This window comes from Amblyomma mixtum, chromosome 1, assembly GCF_055824585.1.
Source record: "Amblyomma mixtum isolate Tamu chromosome 1, ASM5582458v1, whole genome shotgun sequence".
Lineage (NCBI taxonomy): Eukaryota > Metazoa > Arthropoda > Arachnida > Ixodida > Ixodidae > Amblyomma > Amblyomma mixtum.
Genome location: NC_143012.1, coordinates 304,589,485 through 304,612,263, shown reverse-complemented (window position 1 = coordinate 304,612,263; position 22,779 = coordinate 304,589,485). Strand labels below are relative to the sequence as shown.

At 46.3% G+C, this 22,779-nt stretch overlaps 1 protein-coding gene across 4 annotated transcripts in view; it reads right to left on the bottom strand.

The window, feature by feature from the left end:
- The window catches only part of hiw (MYC binding protein highwire), a 131,513-nt gene that overhangs the window by 90,331 nt on the left and 18,403 nt on the right, over window positions 1-22,779 (bottom strand). For 2 of the 4 annotated variants that reach the window (XM_089566700.1, XM_089566701.1), the window contains exons 12-21: window positions 22,549-22,753; window positions 21,519-21,686; window positions 21,283-21,438; window positions 18,189-18,465; window positions 17,243-17,472; window positions 13,525-13,731; window positions 5,291-5,374; window positions 2,691-2,813; window positions 2,434-2,515; window positions 1,595-1,709 (exon numbers count right to left, since the gene is read on the bottom strand). In XM_089566700.1, the coding sequence (XP_089422826.1) occupies window positions 1,595-1,709; window positions 2,434-2,515; window positions 2,691-2,813; window positions 5,291-5,374; window positions 13,525-13,731; window positions 17,243-17,472; window positions 18,189-18,465; window positions 21,283-21,438; window positions 21,519-21,686; window positions 22,549-22,753 (1,647 nt within the window). The remainder of the gene's footprint in view (window positions 1-1,594; window positions 1,710-2,433; window positions 2,516-2,690; window positions 2,814-5,290; window positions 5,375-13,524; window positions 13,732-17,242; window positions 17,473-18,188; window positions 18,466-21,282; window positions 21,439-21,518; window positions 21,687-22,548; window positions 22,754-22,779) is intronic. The other 2 variants (XM_089566702.1, XM_089566703.1) reach the window with 1 other exon arrangement.

The window sequence follows — 22,779 nt, the reverse complement described above, 5'->3', positions numbered from 1 at the left end:
TGCGTGTCACTCCCAAGTGCCCAGACGTGGCGTCGTCGTGCATCATTTCAAGAACTGTGATGCGTAGGTTTTCGGGTACGACAAGAAGCATGCGTGCTCCTCCAGAAGCGAAATTATTCTTATAAAGCAAACCGTCGCGAATGCAAAAAGTATTCTTTACAGAATCTTGAGCGGCATCAAACAAAGAGGTTAATGTTTGGTCTTTGCGTTGCTCAGTTCGGAAAACTTCAAGATCGGGGAAGGCTTGTGAAAGTGACGCCAAGTATTCATCAAAGTTGTCTGCGTCGTCATCAGTCGTTTGAAGCGGCAAGCGGGAAAGACAATCGGCATCTGAGTGTTTACGGCCGCTTTTTTAAAAATTTTTTTAATATTTTAATATTTTTTAAAATATTTTTTTAAAAGCAAAATCCGATAGTTCGGCATTTCATGGCTTTGTTGCCACTTGGTCGGCAGCGAAAGATGCATTTATTTCTAAGAAATTTGGATTCGAAGTTGAAAAAGTTTTTCCCGCCGCTCTGATTCTAACTTGGGACTCTCCTATGACGACACAGGAGTAAGTGACGTGAAGCATGACGTGCACATGACGTAACACAGACTCCATGATTTCTGGCCGCCAGCAGTGCAGCCTAGAAGCAGCCGAAATGAAAGCTACCACCGGCCGCACGTTGAAGGCATCTATCGGCCGTCGCTACCATCGCTTCGTTTACGTTTGCACCGGCATTTTGCCAGCGTTACGATCGATCCCGTTCTCGAAGTCGTCAACGAAGTTCTCGAAAATAGACACCTTTAGCATACCGTGTACGTTGTTAACCTTGTTACCGTTAGCGGAATACCGGGAGCCCACCTACCGCCGATGAGCAGGCGCTGATTGGTCCCGATGCTGCAGGCGCGCCTGTAGCTGCCGGGTACGTGGCGCCATCTGGCGACTTCAAGGAGATTTGCGCATGCATTGGCTGCGCCTCAGTGATTCGTGCTTTCTCGTGTCCCAGTGCTACTAGAACTATTGGTTCTAGCAACACTGTTTTGTCCTATGACGTCACCACACCTGTACTTGCGAGTTTGGCCTGTGGCGGCGATACCTGTATTTTGGTTCTTGCTCTTTTCTACGTTACAAGAGCTTTGTTGTCAGTATGAGTGGCGTTTTTGTAATCAGGAGATGATATTCTGTCGATACAAGCCAACTTCAATTTCTCCTCAGTGTCCCTTTAACACTCACATGTCAGCTGGTTCTTAGATTAGAACACTAGATTGTTCTTTTCACCTCTTGAACAAAAAACAAACTGATGATGGCATTTTATCTTCAGTGAAAAAAATAAGAACTGTCTCAAAGTAAAAATGAAAAACAGAGAAGATAATGAGGATTGAAATAAACACAGAATATTGCATTTCACAGTTCCTTCAAAGACTTCTATGGGCATGCCAACAGGACTGCACAGTGCAAAATTTAGAAGAGAGTGACGTACAAATTAGTGCTTTTTTCAACCTGTAAATTAATATTTTCTGCAGTACTGCATAACTTCCTATGCATTCAGTCATGAATGAATGCGAGAGCCCTCCCTTCCAAAATGCTCAAATGTCGTTCACAGAAACCCACCTGATAGCTTCCACACGTGTAGACTTGTCCACATGCAGTAAGAAATACAGAGTGATTGCTGCCAGCTGCAACCTGTGTGACAGTTGGCAATGTGTAGACTAGTGTTGGTGAGCCTCTGCAAAAACACAGAACAAAAGGTTTTGATTTTAGACTGCCTGAGCACTACAAACTAAATGAACAGACCAAAGAGATGTAACAGTACCAAGCAGATGCAAGTTTGTGAGGATAATGAGCAAAAAGGAAACAATTTTTTACACAGGCCACCCTAAAGTTATTCATAGGCCCTCACAATGTAACAATTGTGAGAAACACCTTAGTATTCAAAACATCACGACAGGCAGCCCTAACAATGTAACAAGCCATTAAGAGCATTGGCTTGCTATCGAAGTCTCAAGCGTATTCTTGATGCACCCAGTTCGCAAACTGGCTAAAAACAGAGCCGCGCAGCTTTCATGAGGAATGGTTCTTAGAATGAAAGTGTCTGTGCTACATCAATCAAACAGGAGAAATATTTTGCAATATATTTCACAAGCCTTCAGTAGTCAATAAGCAAAGTGTTATTTACAATGCAAGCCCAGCTTTGAAACCAGCAGAGAGCAAAAATTGTTGTGTTAAAAACTGCTCTGCTTGTTGACGGAGCCTCTCTTTCATTGAAAAAAGTATCTATTGTTTTACTGCTCTTTCCTTCAGTGCTTTAATAAGCAAAACCCAAGACAAGTTGCGTGAGGCACACTTCCTAAACAAGTTTAAAAAACAACTCTGGCTTCTGCCTGTAATGAGTTAATGGTAAATTTATATTGCTGAAGGCTTTCTCATCGCAGTAAAAAAAGAAACCTTACCGAAGGATGAGGTCGCCATGCCCTAGCTGCCCATGCTGGTTGCTGCCAAATGTGTACACCTGCCCATTCTGCAAGAGCACCACTGCAGAAATAAAGGGGACAAACGGTCACCAGCCCTGAATAACACATCGCAGGCTAGTTGGTCCACCACAAGGCAGAGCAGCGCAAGCTACACAGGGACAAGAAAGTAGACGAGCCATACCACCCCTGGCGGAAAACGCAGCCCAGTTGCTGGCGACTGTGCCTGTCCTCCTCACCTGTGTGGTGCATGCCACATGCCACTTGCACGGCAGGGCTGTTCCCAGGAAGCACAAGCTGCGCTGGAGGAAGCAGGGTCAGCTTGGATGTTTCACGCTCATGATCGCTGCTCACAGCATCTTCTGCCAAGGGCACAAAAGAGAAAACAGACAGTCACTACATAACACACGGAGGTCAAAAATGCATACCAAAAAATTAACGCAGAAAAAAAAAACTTCTTAGGTGACAAGCAGCACAAATGTCACACTTCAGAAGTGACACGACACACTGCTCCCAACACATGTGGCCCCCCCCTTTAATGTATGTGAGCTTTTTTCCTCTACTTTTCTGGCCCATTCCAATGTGCTTGCCCAAAGCAGTTCTGCACACAGCGCCCTTCTACGGCACTAGCTGCAACTAGGCTGCTGTGGTGGACACCATTGCTGCCACACACTCCAAACAACTCAATGGAGTAGATAGACCAGTTTCACTCATATTTTCATTCAAAATAATAAATGGCCAATGGAGGAGGAGGAGGAGGAGGAGAGAGCGTCACCAAATACAAAAACTTCAAAAATTCATTTTTGTTTATATACAAGCTTTTTATTGGTGAGGCGACAACCCTTATCGCCATATGCAATGCAACATCACAGCAGGTTGGACAGCTGAAAAGCAAATGCACTGGAAGCTAAGGTATTCATCGCGCAGACTCAGAAAATACCTATTGCTGTCTCACTATGCTTGGCCTTAGTATCTTTTTTTTTATGCCAAGCATATTGCTAGAGCTACCACTCACGCCGTCGCCGTGGGACCCCCACGTGACACCGTGACGTCACACCACGTGACATCGGATGAGAGAGCCGGCCTCCACCTCGCGCCGTCGCCGTGGGACCCCTAGCCGTCACGCCACGTGACACCGTGACGTCACACCACGTGACATCGGATGAGAGAGCCGGCCTCCACCTCGCGCCGTCGCTGTGGGACCCCTAGCTGTCACACCCGCGCATTCCCGCGCATTTCGAACGCGCGTTCACACTCGGTGTAGGTGAAACGCTCGCTCCACCGGGCAGGCAGACGCGGCTTCCGTGGCAATCCAGGCGCTCACCCAACGCGCGTCTCGGGGTTAGTCGGCGTTCCGCTGTAGCCATGCCGTTGTCTTCCCCCACGACGAAGGCTTCTAGTGGTTGTATTAAAATGACTAAGTATTCAACCAAGGAAAGCCATGTATTACCAAGCCTAGCCACTAATATGCTTCGCATTCCCCAGGCTTAGCCAAGCTGAGCCTCGGCAATTTTTTTTCTTTAGGATACGCCGTACGAATTCTTGACATCAGCATCAAGCTCCAGTGAGCCCATTACATTCAAACTCACATAAACTGAGGTAGTGAACCCTGCACACCAATTTGCTTTTGATCTGGCAGGCTGAGGCTCAAGTGAAAGAAGTAGCAGAGTGAGCACCCTTTTGATTTCTTTACACTATAGCAGCAGGCTCACACACATCATAAAAGTGTGAAGTGTCCAAATGCTCGTACACTCACACTACGGAAGCACACTACTAACCGCAAGAGGTCGTAAGTTTGGGAAACCAAAACCATGTTGAAGCAGAATCTGTCACTGAATTAATTATAGCACACTGGCATATTCTGTATCACAATCCACAGCTTGTAATTTCACACACACACAATAAGCCATCTTTTCTAGTGTACAACCTGCAGCTTTTTCTCGAATTTTCTCCAGTGCAGCAATGTAACTCAATGTGATTTCTTTAGTTATGCACCAGCATAAACTGTGAAGACAACTGTACACCTTATGCTGTGCTTTTCCTGCAGGATTTATGAAGACCTTTTATCATTTCCCGCAATAAGCTCATCATTGTGACGGCTGTTGACTGAAGACAAGGGATTGCAGCCGCTTTTCTTCAGGTGAATGCCAAGCTGAGCAGGTGACAGACAAAACAGCAGATATACGATGAAGACAGTCCCTTTCAGAACACTACAGTATGCATGTAGTACATTCAACCATGTTACGAAAGTGACCACTTGACCACCATGCTTGCTGAGCACATAGTAAAAGGTTTGACTTATATAAACATGCGACTTATTTTTCAGATTTTACAGAAAAGCCAGTTTACCAAGGTAGAGTTCAACTTATAGATTAGAAAATATGGTGGTTGCAGAGAGAATTAATGCAGAGAATTGAAACGTGGGTACGAGAGAAAGGACAGCACGAGCACTGCGCTCACAGATAGAGGTTTGGTCGAACGTGCATCCCTCTCACCACACCAAGATACCTTCCTTTGTCTCGCTTCAGAAATTCTGATTAGCTCAGCTTCTCTTTGAGCCCCCTCCTATTGCAGCAGCCTACCAATAGGAGATCTCGAAAGCTAATACACGGTGCACACAGATCACCAACACCATTCAGCAAGAATTCCCAAGACTGGGGCCGCCCAGCAGCACAGCAGACGAGGCAGCACAGTGATGCAAAAGGGAGTTGTGACTACGAAGACGCGCTCTCCTGAAGCACAGGAAACCTCCACCGGGCTGACAACTGTCCCTTTGCTTGCATTCCTGTCTCACCTGGTGTCAGCCGACTTGCACGCTATCAAGGAATGCCTCACCTACCTTGGGAGGTCTCAGGTAAACCGGTCGCCAGTTGGCTACCACGTGCCTTGCGAGTTTTGTTCTTCCTGGCCGCAAGAATGATTGCTGCAAGTGAGTGTGATGGGAGCTTTCACTGTTGCCTTAAGCCTAAGTGTTAGTATGTAGCTGCAGAGAGGATCCCGAAACCCTCTCTCCCCTCCTAATCCCACAGCAGGCCGCCTATATGCTCCCTGCTTTTTAAAAAACCCCATTACACACTGGGTGCCCTGACCAGAAATAAGGGTTAGTTTACTAAAGAAAAATCAGCCACAGCCCGCTGTACAGCCATGTTCACACCAGCGACAAGCAAGTGGTGCAATGTGGTGGTATGCCACAAGGTATGCGAGGTTTATGTCCTTAAGCTGCACATGGCCAACGAGAGACACCACATTCATTAGGGTAGGTGATGAAAGTAAATAAGAAAAAAATGCCCTGCCCGCACCATCTATGAGAGAGATGCCACAGTGCAGGGCTCCAAACTTCGATCACCCCTGGTTTTTTAGCATAAGCTGATGTCACACAGTACATGGGCGCTTTTGCATTCTACTTACTGTCGCGGCTAGGATAAGATCCCGTGACAGTGCTCCGTTTCACACTTTGTGTGCAATGTTGTGGAGGCTGTGCAAGTAGTGCACCCGCAAAAGTATGTCACTCTGGCGCATATCACTGGAACTTCTCGAACTTCTCAAAGGGTTTTGACGAAAACATAAGAGTGCCATAAAACAACATGCTCGGCATATTGTTTTATGGCACTCTTCACCGATCTTCACCGAGAATCTTCATCGATCTGCAACTACCCTACCTTTTGGGTGTGGATGGAGGCGAAGCGAATACCGTATTTACTCGCATAATGATCGCACTTTTTTATTTAAAAAATTGACACAAATTCAGGGGTGCGATCATTACGCCGGGTAAATTTTTTACAAAAAATTTTTGAGCACCGAAAACGCCAACAAGTTGCAGGCAGACTACCCTTGTCACACCGGCGTGCTACCCACGGTTATGCCCCTAAACGTGGTTATCGCGAACCGAGCTCGGTGATCTCGGCTTATGTCATTAACCGAGAAGGTAGAGTGCGAAAAGCACAAGAGCTGGCCGCTTTAAGAACATACTTTCTTCGCACTAAAACACGTACCAAGAGCAACTCATCAAAATAGGCAGTGTGTATAGTTTTGAGCGACGGCGCTTTTATGCAGCCTTCGATCTCGTCTGATGGCGCAGCATCAGCGTACAACAGCAACGTCCCGCGGCGCTCAAGCTACGCATTTTACCGCCGTTACTCAAAAAAATTTCCGGTACCCGCTGCATTGTTGATGTACTTAGGTGACACGTTTGCAACGCTCGGGGCACTGGATTCCGCGCGCTTACCACAATGGTGCTGCCCGCGAGCACGGCGGACGACAACACTGTACTCCCTAGTCGTCGCTAGGCCTAACTTGTTTCGTATCGAAGCCACAGTGGACGGCGCTTTTAAATCGACCAACGCTATAATGAATGTTCTACTTTATGGTGCTGCCTTAGTGACAACCTAATTGTTTTATATTGAAAGAAATATATACGATCGATTTCAGCGACGCCTTAGCAGTGGAGCTGGCGTGCAAGTAGATCGGGTCACTCGTGCTGCAACGGCGGCAGCTGCTACGCGGTTGCGAATGTGAAACTAGCTTGTATCGCAGTTATTACTCCTATCAGCAACTCGGTGCAGGCTAGCGATCCTCAAGGAGGATTCATTTTTGACGTTCCCGTACCCGAGGGCTTGTTATTTACGAGAACAAGAAAGTTCAGCCGGATCACCGCGTCACTTCGTTCGTTGCACCGCGACCCAGAATAGTGGCGAGCCTTGCGACAACGGCGAACCGTGATTCGAGATAACCGCAGTTAAGTTTAGTATCCGCGATTAAGCATAACCGCATTTAGACTGCCTGTGTAACTGCAGGTCAACCAGCAGGTGGCTGCTGCTGTAATTATTTATTTATTTATTTATTACCTCAAAGGCCCCGGTTGTGGGGCATTACATGAGGGATGGGCGGATTACATGCAGATTATATAAAGATTACAGAGTACATAAAGATTACAGGATACATAACGATTACTGATTACATAAGGATGGCCTCAATCTTTTTCTTGAAGTCGATGCAGTTGACGATGAGTACGGCTTCCGGCGGCAGATCGTTCCAGTCCCGAGATGATATGACAAAAAAAGAACGGAAATGAGATGTAGTTCTTGCAGCGGGTGGGTATACGGTCTTGATGTGGTTGTTGCGGCTAGAAGGACGATGAGCTGTTGATATGATAGATGATCCTAAAGGTGAATGATAGAACTTGTGGAATAGGCATAGTCGAAATATTTTTCTTCCAGTTTCAAGGTTAGGCAAGGATGCTCTGGATTTTAAAGAGGACACGCTAGTATAGTAAGAGTAGTCATGATAAATAAAACGGATAGCACGGTTTTGAACTTTTTCAAGGATTATAGAAAGGTTAGATTGATGAGGATCCCATACTGCTGATGCGAATTCTAGTTTAGGTCGGACGAATGTTTTATAAGCTAATAATTTGATAGAAGGGGTAGCAAAACGAAGATTTCGACGTAGGAAGCCAAGGGTGCGGTTAGCGTCGTTAGCGATGTTCGTGATATGTGAAGACCATGCTAGGGTATGAGTTAAGGTGATGCCAAGATACTTACAGGAAAGAACAGATGATACTTCAGAACCGAAAAGAACATATTTTGAGGGAATATGGGATTGCCTGCGATGAAAAGAAATCATACATGTTTTAGTAATATTAAGGGACATTAGCCAATGCTTGCACCAAATTTCGATTTGGGTTAGATCAGTTTGGAGGGTGTCAGAGTCAGTTCTGCTGGTAATAGGGCGGTAGATTACACAATCGTCAACAAATAATCGGATGTTCGAGTTGACGTTAGAGGGAAGATCGTTAATGTAGATTAGAAAAAGCAAGGGTCCAAGCACTGTGCCTTGTGGTACACCTGAAGTAACGGGGGAAAGAGGTGACGATGATTTGTTAGCGTAGACAAATTGCTCTCTGTTGGTCAAAAATTTTGTAGCCATTTTAACACCAAGTGGCTAAGGTTATGATGTGAAAGTTTTAGTAGTAATCTTTAGTGGGGTACCTTATCGAAAGCTTTTTCAAAGTCAAGGAAGAGCGTGTCAACGGGAATGTTTAAGTCAAGATGAGAACTAAGATCATTAATAAAAAGGGCTAGTTGGGTAATGCTGATAGAGCAAGATGGTCATCTGCACGTGCCATCTGTCAGACAGATGGCAAGTACAATCATCATCGGCTAGGCTCGACATCGTCGACAAATTGCAGCGGTAAGTTCGGGGTGCGATTACTACGTGGGGAATAAAAAAATTGAATTTTGCCAACAAAATTCGGGGATGCGATCATTACGTGCGTGCGATCAGTATGCGAGTAAATACGGTAAGTGTGACAGCCATGTACCACACCGCCACATGGTACTCTTGGTTCTTCTTCAGGTCTCAGTGAAGACAGGACAGGACGAAAACGTGACAAGAGGTAAACAAAGTGCAGGATGTTGCCAGTTGCAGTACTTGCACTTTGTCATAATGAAAGATGACTGTCTGCACTTTGGTCATATGAAGAACTACTTTTTGGGCATAGACAGAGTTAATGCAAAGAGGCGCTCTAGCTTTGGCAGCGTCACTAACTATGTATGAATAGGAATATAGACTTGTGCGAATAGTGTTTTTTTTTTTGTTTTTAAGCCAATACAAGGCAAAAAGTAAATTTAGTCGAATAGTTTCGAAGCAAATATCCCGAATACTTTTGGCACACGAGGTCATTACATGAAATAGAAAGAAAAAGTTCACCGAAGCTATGTCGTGCTCATTGAACCAACGCCCACCATTTGCAAAAATGGTCATCAGAAATTTAAAGAGTCAACCTGCACACAGAGCCAACCTATTTGTGGTTTGAGTAGGTCTGGCCGAACCGCTGGTAATAAGCACCTCGTGCCAGTGCCAGTTTCCCTAAAATGATTCATGGAGCAACACATGTCAAAAAAGAAATCAAGCGCCAGTTCCCGTAATGATTCATGAAGCAACACATGTCAAGAAATCAATTCACACACAAATGAGTTCAATTAACAAAAAATCAAACTGCATGCCATCGGCTTGCTTGCGATGGCGGTCGTTTTCCTGTGCGGGTAGTAGGCAGCACAAGAGCAAACTTTTAGTTCTTCTGGTAACATCCAAAGGGTGCATCACACCGGAATCAAAAACCATCAGACCGCCGCTTAGTCAGCCATTTGTCGCTTAGTCAACCGGACCACATGCAAATGGAAGGCATGTATCGTATTTACCCAAATGGAATGTGACTGCGATTGTAATGCATGCGGCGACTTTGCAGGCACAAAATATGGGGGAAAAAAAGCATATGAATGCAGCACGAAGGTCACAACTGAGGGTGCAAAACAGAAAAAAAAAAGATAATTATGCGAATGTAATGTGAGAAATTAACTGCACTAAATGTTCAGTAGAAGTTTATGAACAAAAGTACCTCTAAAAAGGCTTTCCTGTGGCTCGACTCCACAAGGAGGAGCAGCCACCTTTGAGCTTTAACATAGCATGGCAGTTGCTACCACCATTACCTAGCAGGTGTTTCACATGCCTCTTCTTTTTCATGAAAGCAGCGCTAAAAGATTCTCCACTAAGGCTGATACGCAGATGGCTTGTCATGAAAATGAAACCTTTCCAATTTTCTCAACCATGCGGCAAGTAATGCCTTTCAAAAGTCATCGACAGTTCTCGGAAGCACTTAAACAACTCCTCTTCTTATTGCGAGGAGGCGTTGAAAATTGAGAGACAGCATGTGAGTTCAATGTCGGCAAAAACTGTTTAAGGCACCGATATCGATGAACGCAGCGAGAGCGCTTTTCATGTGCAATAGAAATTATGTGCACCTACGATGGATATCTGCCATTAACAAGCAACATCGACGGGACAGCAGATGCTGAAGGTGTCTACTGAACTTTAGCAGAACGAAATGAGGACTGTACCACGTGTTCCATCGTGCTGGCCTCCGGACAAAGTTTCAAATTTGTGCTTGGTGTGCGCAAGTGCACTGTCTCTGGTGACTAGTACTTTCGTCAATGTTCTGCTTCAGCTTTGATAGGTGATGCACTGTGCCAGTCGCCTTAGCTGAATGTTTGCAGCTCGGAGCTCCTGTTAGTGAGCCTACATAATATTCCAACTGCTTGTTTTTTCTTTCGTCCTTTTTCCTTTGCCAAAGTTAGGGGTGGACAACGAAGCGTCAACCAACATGCAAGTAAATATTGCCACGTATCATTGTAGTGTTTGTTCGTTCACGCTCAAAGCTGCAGGAAAGGGCTGTTATCATTTTTGTTCGTGACGCGAGAAGCGACCAGTCTAATCTCGATTGATCGCAGCCATGAAAGGCTGCATCTAGGTTTTTCCAGATTACTGTAGATGATCTTGTCCTGCTATCTGGAAGTTTCCTTGCCGGCTTTAAATTGAGCGATGCCGCGAGCAGCGGACATTTCGTAGATCGACGACCGACGAGCACGTTTGTTGCTTACGCCGCCACCGAGTGATTCAGTTATTTTGAGGGCGCAAGTCAGCCCAAATAAAGAGCTTCATTTACAAGACTTGTTGGTGTCTTCCTGACCGCTGGACGGCCGTCACTATAACGTGACATCTGGTGGAGGTGCGGGGTAGCCTTCCGGGTACCGGACAACCCCTGCAAGTCGTGACGCCAGCTTTTTGAGTTATTCGCCGGAAGACCTGACTCCAGTCTACCACGCAGCCACTGGAGCCTCCAGCCATGACTTACGCCGCAGCAGTGCGCCGTCCTGTACCTCGACGACGGGACCCAAGCCCCTATCGCCCTTAGCCAGCTGCGCTGGAGCGTCGCCCTCTCGCCCCAACTCGCCCGTCCTACGAGCGTCGTACACGGCCGAGGAAATGCGCCGAGTGGAGAACACCCGACCAGCGCCGCCCACAATGTTTCCACTGCGGAGAAGCCGGTCACATTCTCCGGTACTGCCCATACAGGAGAATGGGCATCCGAGGGTTCCGTTACGACGCCCCACGACCCCGACCCGGCCAGCGACCAGCCAGAATCGAGGATTTTTTGCGTCGGGAAGGATACTCATCGCCGAGCCGCCTATCGCGTTCTCCGTCGCCGTCGTCACCGCGCTAAGTATCTCCTAGCCGAGGCTACGCAGTGCGTGGACGCTTCCCCAGACCCCGAAGGTTAAACTGAATAAAGCAGCCTCTGGAGGTGAGGTTGCTTCTGAGCGCAAGAACTAAGATCCTCCATCGACGAAAACAGAAGAACATGCCCCCTACGACGTCAACGAACCCTACGACAACGACGACCCCTACGACAACGACGACCCCTACGACGACGACGACCCCTACGACGACGACGACCCCTACGACGACGACGACCCCTACGATGACGACGACCCCTACGACGACGACGACAAATACGACGACAAAAACGACGACGACACGGCCAGACTTGAAGCTTTTACCGCTGCCCTTACACCTTATTAGGAACGCTAAAGGACTCTAAGTTCTCGAAGCATTCTCCGTGTTTAATTACATTATAAAGCATCGAGACGATGCTTCTTTGGAAGGGGGGTAATGCCACGTATCATTGTAGTGTTTGTTCGTTCACGCTCAAAGCTGCAGGAAAGGGCTGTTATCATTTTTGTTCGTGACGCGAGAAGCGACCAGTCTAATCTCGATTGATCGCAGCCATGAAAGGCTGCATCTAGGTTTTTCCAGATTACTGTAGATGATCTTGTCCTGCTATCTGGAAGTTTCCTTGCCGGCTTTAAATTGAGCGATGCCGCGAGCAGCGGACATTTCGTAGATCGACGACCGACGAGCACGTTTGTTGCTTACGCCGCCACCGAGTGATTCAGTTATTTTGAGGGCGCAAGTCAGCCCAAATAAAGAGCTTCGTTTACAAGACTTGTTGTTGTCTTCTCCTCAAGCTTTGAAGACACCAACAAGTCTTGTAAACGAAGCGCTTTATTTGGGCTGACTTGCGCCCTCAAAATAACTGAATCACTCGGTGGCGGCGTAAGCAACAAACGTGCTCGTCGGTCGTCGATCTACGAAATGTCCGCTGCTCGCGGCATCGCTCAATTTAAAGCCGGCAAGGAAACTTCCAGATAGCAGGACAAGATCATCTACAGTAATCTGGAAAAACCTAGATGCAGCCTTTCATGGCTGCGATCAATCGAGATTAGACTGGTCGCTTCTCGCGTCACGAACAAAAATGATAACAGCCCTTTCCTGCAGCTTTGAGCGTGAACGAACAAACACTACAATGATACGTGGCAATATGGTATAAGCGATCTTTGCCTCTGTGTAATATTCGATTAGAATGCAAGAGATGCCTTTTCGGTTCCATTTTCAGTAAAAAAAAAAACTCGCTTTACATTCGAGTAAATATGGCAAGTTGCGCAGTTTCATCACCTCTGACACGCAGTGCTGCCGCCGTCCCGTAGGAAGAACGTCAAACTGGGACCGCATGAAGATAGCGTTCAAGAGACGCTATTAACCTAGAACACCTTGAGATTTCGAATACCAAACATTCGAAACGAACTGAATATCAATAGTTTTATGTTTATCTAAATATAAGAAAGTATCGGATATTTGCACAAGTCTGCCCATGCTATTTAGTTCCACTCTACATAAGCAGCTATGATTGCAATTTGCCTTTGTAAAATAAGGCAGTTCACCATCTACCTTACAGAGCGCACAGAAGGCCACTGCACATTCCATGTCATTATGCTCATATCCCATCTTACATAGAGAAAATTATAAAAATGAACTCCTGCCTAAGTGCAGCAACATGGCTACAAAGAAAATTTACGTAGCGTTCACAAAAGTTTGCGAGCAATGTAAAATTTAACTTAACCTTGTCCAAGGGTCAAATGTGAGATTGCGACAAGGCTGCCAGTTGAATCCAAAACCAAACTGACTAACCAGAAAGGCGTAACTGACCAACAACATTATACAAGCAGAGATAACGACAAACCAACGTGGGGAAAAACTCAATGCACTACTAAAGACACATTTGCCCGAAACACATAGGACTTGGAGTGCAGTTTTTTTTTTCTTCACCTCATACATCCCTCTCCTCCAAAGAGCCCGATACAAATGCAACACAATGTTTCACGTAGGGTGGTGACTTACCTATCGGCAGCCCTCCGGCAGCCCTGTCTTGAGCATCTGCCCCGTCGACCAGCGAACCGCCCGCACACCGAAAGGGGTTCAGGGAGTTGCCAGCAGCTGAACCCTTGGCCGCCTTCAGAGAGTGGCCGCCCTGTTTCCGTCGGTAGTGGAAGCGGTACTCCTCTATGCTTCGCCGTAGCTTGTCTTCCAGCCTGGCACCCACCCGTCCTGCACAGGGTACCACAAAAACCCACGTATAATATGGAGCCCCATATACATAATGCAAGGTTTAATTTGGGGATATCAGAAACATTGCTGAATAAAGGTGAGCCTAGTGTATGCGTTTCCTTACGACTGTTTGCTAACGAGTAGATGTGTGATCAGAACGGAAGGAATCTTTGATAAACCTCGCAACAGAGCTATTGATGAGACAATGCTTTCGCATTCAAATCACGTAAGCAGTCTTCAGTGCCCTCTGTAATTTCTGGCATCAGTTCACCCTTAGGGGCCCAAGAGACTTTTCTCCCTCATAGTATACAATCAACGACTGAAAATTCAGATTCCTGATTTTTTGGACTTTTTCGCGGCACCGCTACATGTCCCCTAAGAGCCAATGTAAAAGAGTGGCTGAAATTTCGGATGCATTGCAAGCAACTGCTTGATTTGGATGTGTGTAGTGGAACCTTGTTAATTCAGGCTTCAAGGGGGGGGTCGAAAACTCAATCAACTGAAGTGTAATTCAAGCTAAGGGGAACCTCCTCAATGGTGGGGCTGATATTCTCTGTGGTTTGTGCATCACACACGTGCGGTTGCAAGCTGGTAGTGTTCTCCAACGTTGTCTACTTCTGAAACTTGAATACTAGTACAGTCGCAGTTCATGAAACTCATCTGTGTCGAGTTCTTTGGTCTCGAATATGCAAAGGTACAGCAGCGAAGCGCATGAGAGGTGTATGGCTTCACGGAGATGGCGAGCGGAAGAAAATGACAGTCTTTTCAAAAAAGCGAGGACCTCCTAAATGCGACAAAACGCACTGCAGCCTTCTACTGTTCTATCACAACACCATCACAACTTCTGTTTTGATGACAGGAAAAACGCCTTTCATTATATGGAAGCCACAGCAGAGTGCATACAACATATATATTGCCGGTTTCGAGAATTTTTTTTTTTCCCTAGTCTAAGCTAGACATAATTACGAAGGCCAATGCCAACGGAGCACTTACCGTAAAAACCCGCGTATAATACGAGGTTTTTTTCCCATAATTAGCGTCCTAAATTTCCGCCTCGTACTATTTGCGGATTCGAACAAAAATTTTCGAAGTTGCTCGAAGTTTTGGTTTCGTTTTTGTGGCGTGATTACGGCTTGGCTTTGCTATTGGCGCGTGGCTACGGCTTGGCTTCGTTACTCTCGACAAACGACGTCACGACGTCGTTTCTTTGTTGATCCGTTGGGTGCACCGGGGGGTCGCGGTGTGCCGTGTGCCTGTTGACAATGCACGTGCTCGCATGTAAGGCACGCTTCGTGAAGTGGATATTGTTTTAGGGAGCATGATGTCACGGTCTCGAAAACAGTACTCGGCTACTTTCAAGCGATTTTAGCTGCGGAGAACATCGGCAACGATGCGGCCGGGAGGCAGTTTGGTGTCGTCGAAAGAAGCATTCGTGGTTGGCCACAACAGAAAGAAGCCCTTTTCGCGTGCAGCTGAACGCGACGAAGCTTTCATGGCCGCTTGATGGTTGTGTAAACAAACCGTTCAAGGACGCAGTCAAGCGGTGCTACGCAGAGTGGATGCGCTTAGGTGAGCCTGCAGTGACGCCAACCGGGGGGCTGAAGCGGGCTTAAGAAGTGCGGCATCTCGAACGCCCTCGATGGCACGGAAGATGAGTACATTTGGGATGATTTGTCGGACAAAGAAATGTCCGAAGAAAGCGCTACTGAAGAAGAAAGTAATTGAAGTGAAGTGCGCGATGCGATTTGAATAAATGTCTTCTATGAGCTTGTGTTACTCGTATTATACGCGGGTGAAACTTTTTTTTTCCCATTTCGCGTCTCTAAAACTTAGCCTCGTATTATATTCGGGTTCGTATTATACGCGGGTTTTTACGGTATTTCAGCCGTTTGTTGGTTCTTTTTTTTTCTCCATCACCACCTTCGCCTTTTTGTTTCATGCCCTCAATATGGTGGCGGCAGCTCAGTTCCCTCAGCGGAGGACTCACTTTCACGCCTGGACTTTGCCCTAGCCCACGCATTTGTCCACGACATGCCGATGCAGTACAGCCATCGGACACCAAGCTCACAAAAGAAGTCACCGCTTTTCATCTAGGTACACAACACATGTTGACGTTTACAGTAATGGGAAGCATCAGAATATGTACAAAACTGCTGACCTTTTCCGACACCATACTGGCCATTAGAAGCTGATTCAGAGTGAAGGTGAAATTTGATTTTTGTGATGTTTTCGTTTGTGATGTTTTCAACAACCAAAAAATTGGTTGTTGACTGTATTTGGGATATGCAATGCATATTTCAAAACTTCAATTTTATATTAATTTGTGTCATGATTCACTTCTAATACTGTGGATTTTTTTTTAACTTGCTGTATTTAGAACTTTCTACCACATAAAATTAGGGGCACTAAGAATGAGTACTGAACATAACTTCGCCCACAGCATTTGCTCCTCCTAACTGCAAGTACCAATTTTGGCTACAGTGAATTTAGAAGTCATCTCTAATGTGAATCCACAAATCCTAGAAGATTGCTCCCTAAAAATAAAGTTCTAACTCCTTTATTACTACAAAAAAAATCAGTAAAATTTGGCTGTCATTACAGAAAATTTTTCTTTGACTAGATTAAAGAGAATTCTTTCGCCAAATTACTGATAGCTCGGTGAACAAAACGGTACAGCAAAGTTAATAAGGCTGCACTTCAAACTAGTGAATGTTTGTTTATGCTCTTAAAATTACAAAAAAAAAAGTTCAAACCACTGCACGATCACTGTCAACATCAACTTTTGATTTTTTTTCATCCTCGGATTGAGAGAAAGCAAGACCTATAATGTGGGACCACCTACAGGTAACTTTCGAAAGAACTGCTCAAGTATGCAGAGTCACCACCTTAGGTGTCTTTACTCGAAACAATGCAACTCTCAGCTTCTAAACAGAGCACTGCACTGCAACAAGCAAAAAGTGGGAAACTCGATTTTTGCGCACTTCCATTCATCCGCAGCAGGCAAGCAGCCATGTTTTTTTGTACTACTCCCATCGCGGTTTACAAAATGAGACTAAAAATCCACAAAATGGAACATCTGGAACCATCTATGAAGGTGCTACTTGGCACAGTAAGTATGGATAGTTGAGAGCAATGAAAGGTTGGTTGGTTGGTTTATGAGGTTTAACGTCCCAAAGCGACTGAGGCTATGAGAGACGCCGTAGTGGAGGGCTCCGGAAATTTCGACCACCTGGGGTTCTTTAACGTGCACTGAAAACGCACAGCACACGGGCCTCTAGAATTTCTCCTCCAAAGAAATTCAGCCGCCGCGGCCGGGATCAAACCCGCGTCTTTCGGGACAGCAGCCGAGCACCATAGCTACTGAGCCACCCCAGCGGCACAGCAATGAAAGGGTTAGCACTAGTCGAGAGGAGTACATATTCATGCAATTACTTGAGGGTACCAGAAATGCCACATGCCTTCTCTACTACTATGAGGGGCGAAAAATGTGATACCAAGAAAGAGAACGCACCTCCGTATCGCATGTCAAAGATGATCACTTTGGCCTGCTTGTTGTCAAGCAGGGGTCCACCACCACCACCACCGCCGCCAGCTGCTCCAACTGCAGCGACACCATCGGCAGCTGGTGCAGCCACTCGGTTCCAAGCGGCCAGCTCCGCATCATAATCTTCCTCGCAGGCACACGTACGGCAGCAGCCACACTCTTCACAGCCAGAGTCTCCCAAACCGCAACCACAAAGCCTGAACAGGGGAAGAACCACCAACATCAGGATTCATCCCACCACCAACCATGGAATTGTAGACTGAAACACTGCTTGGTTGAAGTGTAGCTGCAGTTTTTATGGAAGCTGGTCACTCTGACCACCACACAGACAGGGATGAGCTGAACATTGGTTATAATGTGTCTCAATTTAACAGAACCCGCAATGCAACATTTTTTTCTTTCTGCCTACAATCAAAGCTTCAAGCCTTGTATTTTTTTTTTTTTTCACGATTTTGTGAAGTAACTTCTTGCAGCAGATTTGATCTCATTTAGTGCCAACACACTGCGCACAATTACTGGAAGCAACTGAGACATGCGGAAGAAAAGCGTTAGCCAAAGCAGGCTTGTGAACCAGCATGAATAACTTTGAGCACAAATCTTTATTTCATTTATTTACATATCCAAAGTGGCAGGGCATTACATAGGGGAGGGGGGGGGGGGGTTGCATAAGAAATAACAGATATGCTCATGTGTAAGCATGGGCAAATATAGAAATAAAAGAAAAAACACACGGAATGAGGCGCCTTGTATAGTAGAGCAAAAGCGTAACCAGAGTGACTGGTGAGCACTCGGCAATCAAGTGGAATGCAGTAATGCTGATGCTTAACCTGTCATGCTGGTACGGAATCTGAGCGTAAAAGATGATGCCTCGCAATAAATGTTCATGCCCTACCGATGAAAAGGGGCCACTCACATGCCCGGGTTGCGGTCGGGCCGCCCACTGGCGATGCAGCTAGGTCCGTAGCCCGTGCACTCTCCGCAGACGGTGCATACCATGCAGTGATCGTACTTCCAGCGGTGCCTGCCGGGTGGGCACATGATCTCCTGCTCCTCAGACTCCAGCTCCTCGTCTTCCTCCTCTCCCCCCGCGACTCCGGCGTGGTGGCCAGCCTTGCCGGCACTTCGCGAGCCCGACGCGTGTGCCAGGTTGGCTGACCCGGCCACAACCAGAGCCATGGGGTGCACAGGACCTAGCGAAAACACCAGAAGGTCTCTTCAGTCGGCTGCACAACCGCCAACTTCTGCCAGCAAAGCCTGGCCGCAGAATTGGCTCAGCACAAAACCTGCACCCACTCAACCATTAGTACCAAGGACAGAATGGCATCAGAAGGTGCCCCTGTGCTGTGCGACATCAGAGCATGTTAAAGACCACCACATGCTTGAAATTATTCTGGAACCCTCCACTACAGCCCTTTTTTCTCCCTTCTTCATTCCTTCCCTCATCCTGTGGTTGAGGTGTCCACCGAGAAGTGAGGCAGTTACTGTGCCATGGTTGAGGTGTCCACCCAGAGGTGAGGTGTTATTCTGCCATGGTTGAGGTGTCCACTGAGAAGTGAGGGGGTTACTGTGCCATTTTCTTCCCTCAAAACCAATTTTCAGTGTGCATGGCCACATAAATAGAAGACAAGAGCCCAAGCTGCACAAACTGCACTGTTAATTTTGGCAGCTAGGAGTTGCACTTGATTTGCGAGTTTAGTAAGTGAAAGCGAACACACGAGACCCCTTTCATTTCAAAGAAATGACCTCACACGACCTGCATTCACTTCACTGTCAGAACCACCTTAAAGCTGTCAGAAGAAGATTTGGAATATAACTGCAAACGCCATAAACCAATGTTCAGGACGGTTAAAATCAACCATATTTGTATCACAGCTCCTCCTTAGTTTTGCTTTTCCTTGATTTTGCTCGTGTGGCTGCTTAATTTTTTTTATTAGAGAGTTTTAGAATAGCGTCGTGGCGAATAGGGTGACCCTATTCGCAGGTGCTTAGTGTTAGGGGAACGGGTTCACGTTTTCTGCCTATAGAATAGGGTCGCGGATGGTCGCTTTGCGTTGCTTGAAGGCAGCGCCATGACGGCGGGAAAGAGAAGCTTTCAGAACAAATAAGTTGATATATATGCTGCACTTTTTTTACTGTGTAAATAAAATGACGCGCAAACTGTTTCAGTTACCAATTACTAATTAGGAAAAGCGAAAAATTATGCAAATATTTTTTTATAATGCGGACATGTTCAATCCGAGCCAAGGCTATTCACACAGGAAGAGTAGTAGTAGTAATGGTTTTTTTAATATTTTGGCATTGAATATGGAAGGTAGAAGAATTTTTTCTACCCCTGCATCTGCTATCGTGTGTAGAAGTGAAAAGAAAGAGGGGAGGGGATAGTAGAAAGGACAGGGGGAGGAGTACACTGAAAATAAATATATTTACATATATACATGATAAATATAAATATATACAGGTCGCATGCGCGTGAAGGTCTGGTAAAAAATTGCAAACCTGTTTGTGGAGATCAGTAGTTAAAACCTCCCGCGCTTTCTGACGTCAGTCGACGAGTACTCGCTAAGCCTAGCAGCTCTGTAAACACGGGAGCAATCTGAAAATTAGGCGTGTTTTATCGCTAAAATATTGTTGTTCAGGCAACTTCAGCCAAAGCGAAAGCCTCGTGCACCTTTAGTTTGACGTGAGCGTGAGCCACAGAACAGCGGCAACGACGAATCGGTGATGAAGCGAGAGGGCCCGCTTCGGCGGGCGCCGCCATGTTGTCCCAACGTAAAGCGGCTTAGGGGCGCAAGGGGCGCACGCTATTTCACCGATTTAGCGTTAGCGTCGCCCGCTCACCCAAACACCCAAGGGCCGATAGCGTTCTGCGCATGCGCAGTAGCATCCCACTATTTCCCTATGACCCAAAGCGATAGGGTGACGCTATACTAAAACTCTCTACTGTGTTTTTTGCGGCATCAGTGGACTGAAAGAAAGATTTCCAGATACACTGCTGGTCCCCTGTCAGGCAAGCTTTCTGTGTGTAGGGAACAGGTTGGATCCCAATGTGCTTCAAAACATCCAGCATACCTCTGTTACCAATGGTGAAATGATACAAGCAATCTTAAAAACCAAACTTCAACGCCGGTATCCTAATATAACCATCCAATCTGTTCCATACATGTTGCGCCACTTTTATGCGCGCTTCAGTAATTAAATACAAACAAAAATAGTCACAGGTGGTAAGAACCAGTTACTATAAGTATTTTAGTTTTATGGAAGTTTAACGCTCCAAAGCGACTCAGGCTATAGTGAACAGCTCCAAATATTTCGACCACCTGGGGTTCTTTAATGTGCACTGACATCACACAGTACACGGGCCTCTAGAATTTCGCCTCCATTGAAACTCGACCGCCGCGGCCGGGATTGAACTTGCATCTTTTTAGTCAGCAGCCGAGCACCATAACCACTGAGCCACCACAGAGGGCAGTTACTATAAGTCTGAACTAAAAAGTGAACAAGAAAACATCAGTATTAATGCAAATATATCAGGTTTACACTGGCTGGAAATCTATTTGTTTCACTTTCACGAGTTGCGCAGAAGGTTGCAACTTTTGTCTGTATGTTTGTAAGGGTGTTAATTTTTGTTGAAGTTCTTTCAGGAATTAATCGGCATTTTGATGAAACAAAATTTGAACAATTTAAATAAAAAAAAATAAATCAATAACATTTAATTACAATAGAAAAAACAAGCTTTTCAAAAGTGGCCTCATAGTATCTTAAACATCCTAAACTGCTTGTAAAATAGTGAAACTAATCATACAAACTTGACTGTCCAATTAGCCTGCCTAAGAAAAAAAAATTCAGCACTGCAACTAACAAAAATAGAAAGCCATGCTGCCTCATTCTACTTTCTACTGCATATGCTACTGCCCACTATTGAGGAAAACAAACAAATTTAACGGCTCTGGGAGCTTGCATTCCCCGGGGTACAGACTATAAAAGTGTGCCATAAAATGCGTACTTACCGTCCTTGCTAGACGGATAGGCGAACTCGCGACCACACTGGCCTCGATGGTTGATGCCAAAAGTGTAGACCCGGCCCTCGGTGGTCAGGGCTACCACATGAGCTTTCCCCAAGGCTACCTGACTGACAGCCACACCCTTCAGGTCCGTCACCAAACCTGCCATGGCATTGGATGCCAGTCATTAGTTCAGATGACCATTTCATACCGAAGTAATGAAGCAGGAAGAACCAGTATACCTGTGCTGTGATCGGCATGACTGCTGTCCTTCCCAAAAAGATACAGCTCCCCACTGCGTGTGACCAAGGCACTGGTGCCATTATTGCAGGCGGACGCCATGACACTGTGACTCTCCATCTTGAACATCTTCTTGGGCTTCACTGGCTTTGGCTGACGCCTGCCTTTTCCTGCAAGGACAGAAGAAAAAGCTGGTAGGCCAGGTGTGTAGAATAAAAGAAAGATTCCAGGTCTTAACACAATTGGTAAAGATACACAGAAGGAAACTGGCTAAGCACCGAACAAAATAGGCTTCTTTCTGGTCAGTGCAGGTTACGGAGTCCCATCAAAACTTGCTGGCAGCTCATTGGCCCACGAAAAGAGCAGCTCCACAGCTGCTGGCCTTGCCATCGCCATCATTTGGGCCCCATTTGGTCACTTGCACAAAGCACAGCATACATGCGAGCAACAGGAACATAAACTGCATGTCTGCCAATAAACTCGCCTGCCTGCGTGCGGCATGTACTACAAGTTTCAGACGCAGAAGCTCCTTCCTTTTAGAGTATAACTGAAAATGCTAGTGGAAGTTGATAAAGACACAAAAAGAAAGCATGCGAACTTGGAAAAGCAGCTAGACCTAGGACCACCAATGTCCTGCACCAGTGCTGCACCAGTGCTGGTGCAAAGCGCGGTTAGTGTGCAGTTTTACGCAAGTCCAAAAAAGGTCTGCCCAGTGGCTCAATGAGGAAGAAAAGGTTCAAACAAGTATCTTAGACTTCTTTGCCACAAAAGAACTGACAAAAATAAGCAAGACTCTCAGCAGACTCTCAATAATTTCGAACCTGAAGGGGTTAGAAATTTGTTGCAATTATACAGAGTTACGGAGTTCCAATTAAATGGAGCCTTTTCAGTGCAGCTGGTGCTGACAGTTTCACAATGCTTCAGTTTGAATAAACTCGATGTTCAAATTCCAAGTGGTGGAGCCCCCACAGACCCGTGTCATCACGAATGCACTCTTTTCTTCTCTCTCTAAAGGAGGTGAGTGAGGCTCACCGGCATCTCCATCTTCCCCTCGCCGAGCCAGCCCCGTGAAGAAGGCTGCCCCATTCTCGGAGACCAGCAGCGCGTGCGCACCATCGTGCCCGACTGAGCAGTCCCCTATCCTGGGGCACTTGGTGATGGGCAGCTCGGCCCACTTGCCGGCCGGGGCGCCACTCTGCTTGATGCCCAGACTCTGGGCCTTGCCCGTGTACAGGATCTGCAGTGATGGGCAGCGGTCAGGGA